General features: G+C 31.9%; 1 protein-coding gene across 2 annotated transcripts; it reads left to right on the forward strand.

The window, feature by feature from the left end:
* The first annotated feature begins 630 nt into the window (after positions 1-630).
* LOC113377773 (N-alpha-acetyltransferase 15, NatA auxiliary subunit) lies at positions 631-4043 on the forward strand. 2 transcript variants are annotated; one of them, XM_026618194.1, is made up of 2 exons: positions 631-934; positions 1238-4043. In XM_026618194.1, the coding sequence occupies exon 2, from the start codon at positions 1258-1260 to the stop codon at positions 3838-3840; it is 2583 nt and encodes an 860-aa protein (XP_026473979.1). In that variant the 5' UTR covers positions 631-934; positions 1238-1257; the 3' UTR covers positions 3841-4043. The 2 variants fall into 2 exon arrangements, with proteins under 2 accessions (XP_026473979.1, XP_026473978.1); XM_026618193.1 differs by having other exon boundaries at positions 1234-4040.
* Positions 4044-7594: the final 3551 nt, after the last annotated feature.

Genomic DNA, 7594 nt, shown 5'->3' on the forward strand with positions numbered 1-7594 from the left:
AAAACTAATCAGCATGTCTCCTTATCAATACGAATCGAATGCTTTTTGAATTATTCAAATCGGTTGATCCGTGTTCCCGAAATCGTCGACGAAAATTTGTATCCGCACATACATACACACACGTACATACATACACACATACATACTACACACACACATACACACACACACACACATACATCCATTTTTTCTAAGGTATGCCAAAATGTTCAGAAACCTCTATATAAAAATTTTCATTTTCGATTTTTTTGCGATTACTATAACTTGCCCTACGGGAAGTTAATAAAGCTGATTTCGTAATTGGTTTAGTTTCTTTATATATATATATATATATATATATATATATATATATATATATACACATATTAATTTTATATTAGTTTATTATAAGATTTAGTAAGCGTTACATGAAACAAGTTATATGTAATTTGAAAAGCCTCGTTGAGAGATCTTTTGTGTAGTGTTAAGCCTAGACAATATAATAATGGTGTTGAGCAATTGCTGAACAATTCCATCAATTTCCATCATTAGACATGTTAGTTTCGTGTTTAGCCCCGCGGTCCAGTGGCGGTAGCGAGTGATTCAATATGATCGTTGATGACAGAGAAGTTGATGACAGTTTGTCATCTACATCTGACTTCGTCTATCTCGCTGTCTTTCTTTACTAGGAATGCTTTTCGATCTGGTAATACGTACGTCAAGTCTAGTGGAAATTTATAAATTCAATCTATGCAATGAATTTTTAAGTTGTTGCAATGAATGCACCGAATTCCTAGGCAGTGAACATTTCAATTTTTGTAATTTATAAATTTTATCCTGACATTTAACCTAGATTAATGATTTCGCGTGCCAAATTGATTATAATTTCTGGTTGGTTTTAAGTTTCGGGGCTTACATATCAAATTTTTTTGGTTGTCATCTTTTTACTTAAAGGGTAAGAATATTCATTGTATATATTGTATTACAGTGTTTATTACGATAAAACAGCAAGTTATTTAAATTGAATTTTTTATATATATATTTTGTTATTACATAAAAACCGATCTAAAATAATTATTTGAGGTTAGGATAGATTTCTAGCACGTGAATATTATATTAAAGTGGTTCTGTAATATAAAATTTCCAGTGCTCTTTTAATGTACAGAAAAGTAATTCTTGTTTTTGTTGTGCAGTAGTATTGATGTTAAAATCAGTTTATGTGTGCAATTAAAGACATTTAATTTTTTTTGACAGATAGTTTGATTTGATTATATCAAAATGCCTTCGAGTAATCCTTTGCCACCTAAGGAAAATGCTTTGTTCAAGCGTATACTCAGATGCTATGAACATAAACAGTATAAAAATGGACTTAAATTTGCTAAACAAATTCTCTCAAACCCAAAATATACTGAGCATGGAGAAACACTGGCAATGAAAGGTTTGACTCTAAACTGTTTAGGAAGGAAGGAAGAAGCTTATGAACATGTTCGGAGGGGCCTTCGAAATGACCTCAAATCTCATGTTTGTTGGCATGTCTATGGTCTTCTGCAAAGGACTGACAAAAAATATGATGAAGCTATTAAATGCTACAGGAATGCTCTGAAATGGGAAAAAGATAATTTGGAAATATTAAGAGATTTATCATTGTTACAAATTCAAATGCGTGATATGGAAGGTTATAAAGATACACGATATCAACTGTTCTTATTAAGACCCACACAGCGGGCATCTTGGATAGGTTTTGCAATGAGTTATCACTTACTAGGAGATTATGAAATGGCAAACAGTATACTCGAAACATTTCGAAGGTCACAATTAGTCAATCCTAATAATAAAAACACCATATTAGATTATGAACATAGTGAATTATTACTGTACCAAAACCAAGTAATAGCTGAAGCTGGTCGTTGTGAAGACGCCGTAAAACATTTGGAAATGTTTTCTGATCAAATAATGGACAAGCTAGCTGTAAAGGAAACATCTGGTGAATATATGATAAAACTTGGCAGATTTTCAGAAGCTATCAAAATTTTTGGGAACCTTATTCATAGAAATCCTGAAAACACATTATATTATGTAAAACTGATAGAGTCTAAACAACTTACAGAAGATAAAATCGTTGATTTTTATATTGAATATCAAAAACTGTACCCTAATGCTATTGCACCCCGTAGGTTAGCTTTAAATCATGCTAGTGGTGATTTATTTAAGCAACTAGTTGATGATTATTTACAAAGAGGACTGAAAAAAGGTGTGCCTCCACTTTTTGTGGATTTGAGGTCATTATATAGTGATACTTCAAAAGTGGATATAATGCAATCATTATTATTACAATATGTTGAGTCTCTCATGGCATGTGGTTGCTTTTATAAAAAAGATCAAGGCCAGGATCAAGCTCCGGCATCTGCTTTGTTATGGACATATTATTTCTTGGCTCAACATTACGATTATCTTAAAGACACTGCCAAAGCATTAGAATATATAGATGCAGCTATTGAGCACACTCCTACTTTAATTGAGTTATTTGTGACTAAAGGTAAAATTTTCAAACATGCTGGAGATCCTTATGAAGCTTATAAGTGGGTTGAAGAAGCACAGGCATTAGATACAGCTGATAGATATATTAATTCAAAATGTGCGAAATATATGTTACGTGTGAATATGATTAGAGAAGCCGAACATACTTGTGCAAAATTTACTCGAGAAGGCATTTCTGCTATGGAAAATCTAAATGAAATGCAGTGTATGTGGTTTCAAACAGAATGTGCTCTAGCATTTCAGCGTTTAGAAAAATGGGGAGAAGCATTGAAAAAATGTCATGAAGTGGACAGGCATTTTTCAGAAATAATTGAAGATCAATTTGATTTTCATGCTTACTGTATGCGAAAAATGACACTGAGATCTTATGTTGGTCTTTTGCGATTAGAAGATGTTTTAAGGTCGCATCCATTTTATTTTAAAGCTGCGAGATGTGCGATTCAAGTGTATGTACGATTATTTGATAAGCCATTGAAAGACGAGTCAGCAGAAGCAGAAATTAATACAGAAAACCTATTACCCTCTGAATTGAAGAAGCTTAGAAATAAGCAACGTAAAGCTAAGAAGAAAGCTGAACAAGAAAGTGCGCAAGCTGCACAAGCTCAAATAAAAAAAGAACAACATAATAAGAGCCGGCAGTTAGAAGGGGATCCAGAGGCACCAATACTGGAAGATCTTATTCCTGAAAAATTAGCGTTTATTGAAGATCCTTTGGAGCAGGCTATTAAATTTTTGAAGCCTCTTCAATTGCTAGTATCAAATAACATTGAAACACATTTAATGGCTTTTGAAATATATTATCGGAAAAATAAATTATTATTAATGCTGCAGTCCATCAAACGTGCATTAAAAGTTGACTCTGAGAACTCAATGCTACACACATGCATAATTCGATTTTATGAAGTTATGCATGCAATGTTTCCAAATGTGGACACTGTTGTAAAAGCAGTTCTTGAAAAGGAAGTTCAATCTATATTCAAGGGCATGAATTCTCAACAAATGAATGAAGCGTTTTTGAAAAAGCACTCATCGTTACCTGCTTTGTATGCCGGAGCTCGAATGATGTATCAATTAGATCCAAAAAAGAAAGATGAGTGTTTAAAATTAGTAACTGATTTAACTGCAACGGATATCACACTAGACAGCTGTTCAAAGGTTTTAAAATCACTTCAACAAGGTGATTTTGGACCTTGTCCAAATTACATTGAAAAATTTCTCACAGAATGCAGAGTGCTATTCCCATTTGCAACTGTTTTCAGGAGTGAAGATGCAGTTACAAAATGTCCTGTTCCTGAAGTAAAAGCAGTTTTAGAAGAAAACTGACCATTGTAAAATATTTTACTGTTCACTTTTCTTTTAGACATTGTTTCTGAAAAAATCTACGAAAGTAATATTGTTATAATAAATAGCACTATCAAATTTAATATAATTATTAAATCTTAAGTTCTATTTGTAAATTGCAAATTTGAGTTTTATCAAACTTATAAATTGACTATAAGTTAATAGTGTATTTAAAAAAAATGTATTAGAATTCTTTATTTTATGTGTATTTTTAAACGAAAACAAATTGCAGATCAATTAGCTCTTTGTTGTTTAATACATGCAATAAATGGACTGTTGTTACATTGTACAAATAAATTATTCTCTACATTATTCATCTCGATAAAAAAATCTCATATGTAATTTAAATAAATAGTTAGATTTAATAATAGTTGCAATAGATACTTTTCAACATATGAACTCTTAGTTTGATTAAATGGTAGTAGTAACATTGCATAGGTGGGTGTGGATGAATGGGAATTTTATTCCAATTACGATAAAATTTGATGCAGTCCTTTCCCTTGAGATAATTAAAGTTGAAAGATCAGCTATAGTTATTGGGACACAAAATTTATGTGCAAAATTCACAAATACAAATATGATTCGTTTTTGTTTGTATTCTTCATAAATATTCAAGAATATTGTTTGAAAAAAAATATAGAATGGAGTGCTAGTTTATACACATATCAATGTGTGAATGTTGTAAATGAAGTAGATGAATATGTTTAAAATGATTTTAATCATTTAACCCTTACCTTTTGGCACCGATTCAAAACCAATCTATCAACAACTCGACATCAAAAATGGGTAACTAGTGGTGTATGGCATCGTGTTTCGAGGCAAATTGCTGGAACACTTTCCTTAATAAATTAATATTATGAAAATCTGAATTACTTTCTATATTCATAAATTTTTTTTTTGGAAATTAAAAAAAAAATTGAAAAACTTTTTTTTCCTTTTCCCAAAAACAATTTATTGTCAACACAAGTAGAAAGTTGTTTGAAACATTCAAATTGGATGCTTTTTTTCTCTCAAAAACCGCAATTTTTTGCACATTTTGCTCCATATCTCCAAAACGGCTAGACCTGCCATTGCCAAACACTAATCACCATTTTTCCCCATCATTACGAATTGAATGTTTTTTTGGATTATTCAAAACAGACGCGGTTTGTTCATTCTATTCGACGCTTTAATACGAATTGAGTCATTGTGTTCACATATATTGAGGAGGCAGCCGAGTGGAAAGGGTTAGATATATATTTATTTTTTTCAGTGCGTTTATTAATAAATAGGCATAATCGGTTCGAACGTGAGCTAGCACAAACTAGTTCCGGGTTCGCTGGTTCGATTCCCGCTACCGCCAAGCCTGACATCAGGCAGCTTTGATGTCAATTTTCCGTTTGGGGTTATGGATCATAATATAATTTCAAGTGGAAATCGTCCGTCGTCGACATAGCTGCTCATTCCATCATATGATTACTATTAGACGTAAGAGCTAATATAAACCCCACACATAGGAGAATGTGGTGATGGGTTGCCTCTCATAAAAATTGCGTTAGGTCATATGTCTTCAACAAACAAAGTAAGAGTTCTGATTGCCGTTGAAAGAATAAAAAAACGACATTTCGTAATAAGTTACGTTCCATCATCAGGCTTTCTTCTAGTCAAGTTTAGATCACTAAATATATCACTGCAGTTTTAAACTTGCAACTGTACTTAAAGTGTTTTAAATTGAATATTTTTCAGTTAATTCAATTAATGATGATGGTAATTCAGTATATCATACCAGTGGCGGATTAAGCTCTCTGTCGCCCTAGGCTCTATCCGTTCATGCGCCCTTTTTAATAGACAAAATTTTACGTTTTTAAACACATTTTTTTAAAATTATTCAGATATAATTTTTAACTTTGCGTCGGGTAAGTTATATTAATCGCAAATGAATCGAAAATGATATTATTTTCTTATCTTCACGTTTCAAGGCTTTCTGAACATTTTGGTATACCTCAAAATGTATATGTGTGTATGTATGTATGTATATATGTTCGATACCCATTGATCCTGATTAGTTTTTTGCTGAGGCTGGTCCAGCCGTTTCGAAGATACGAAGCAAAAAGTGCAAATAGAAATCATCAATAGAAGTACCTTACGTCCTGAATATTTTCCTTATGTCGTATTTTTGTAGATCAACCCGACTGTTGATCCTTTCATATTTGATTACTTCATTATTAGAAATTATCTACGAGGGCTGACTTATTAATTCCCGAAAGAGCACTTTGTTTGAAATTTTAGAGTCTTTTTCGCATCTGTACTTATTATTATTATTCTTATAAGTATCTGATAATTTGATAATGCGTATGTCCAATGATCATTTTTCACCACAAAGTTTTATTTTTATAACTCTATTCCGAATCTCCATAACCGCTGAACCTGCCTTCCCAAAAATTGGTTAATTCTTCATTCAATATGAGTAAAATGTTTTTTGAATCATTCAAATCGGACGCTTCGTTTTCTCAAAAATCGAATTTCCATTTTTTCTACTTTTTGTCCTGTATCTTCTAAATGGCTGAACCTGCCTTCACCAAAAACTAATCAGAACGTTTCCCTACCAGTAGGAATCGAATGCTTCTTGATTCATACAAATCGGTTGATCCGTGCTCTCGAAATCGTCGAAAATTAGTATTCGTCCTAATCAAAAAACCGTACGAAAATTAGTATCGTCCTAATTACATACATACATATTACTTACATCCAAACGCATGCACACACAAACATCCATTTTTTTCTAAGACACAAACCACCAAAAATTTTTTTGACTACCAAATGGCACTTTTTTGGATCACCAAAAACGCTCACTCAACCATCGCAAAAATTTAGTCAATTCTTCATTTCGTTGTTTCGAATTTTTTAATCGGATAGAGAATGTGGTTCTCTAAAAAAATGACTAGGTATTTTTTATCATATTGCCCCCTATTTCGAAATGGGTAAACCTGTCTTTACCAAAAACTAATCAGCACATATTTCCGACAATTGAATCATTCAATCGGTTGATTCGTCTCAAAAGCGTCGTCAAAAAAATGTAACCGCAAATATACGCATGCATACATCAATTTTTCCTAAGGTATGCCAAAATGTTTGGAAAGTTTTGAAACGTAAATATTTATTAACAATTGTAGTTACGTTTCCTTTTTCGAATTACTATAACTTACCCGCGAAGGAATGCCAATTGGTAGTCAAAAATGATCAATGAACCTAAGCACACCAAATTGTCAGATATTTTAGTTTAGGTTCAGTTTTATTTTATAGAATTCATTTTAAAGAAAAAGAATTATGTTAATTTCCGAAATAAAATAAGAAACCATTTAGAACTCTAAAGCGTTTTGTTTTGTATGTAAGATTCACAAGTAAGTTAACAAAGTTACAAAAAATGAACAGATCTTCAATATTTATCCAAAATTATCATTTTGATAATTTTTATTTTAAACATGATACATCAATAAAAATATTAATGAGGCGCCTTCGAATAAGTTTGATTAAAAAACGAATAACATTCTACTTCATAGAAAATTATATAGATCAGGATCAATCCTTAAAATCAATTGCCGTGACAATTTTTCGATTTAAAATTTTGACATTCTGAAAAATTTGCCGCCCTCCAAATTGTGCCGCCCTAGGCCCGGGCCTATGGGGTAATTCAGCACTGATATCATACAACAAACACGTAAAACGTCTATAAAATCTTGCTTAGTTAAGCATGTTC

The sequence above is a fragment of the Ctenocephalides felis genome, unplaced genomic scaffold, assembly GCF_003426905.1.
Source record: "Ctenocephalides felis isolate EL2017-DRISC unplaced genomic scaffold, ASM342690v1 CF-g0.4_SCAFFOLD_01886, whole genome shotgun sequence".
In the NCBI taxonomy this organism is placed as follows: Eukaryota; Metazoa; Arthropoda; class Insecta; order Siphonaptera; family Pulicidae; genus Ctenocephalides; species Ctenocephalides felis.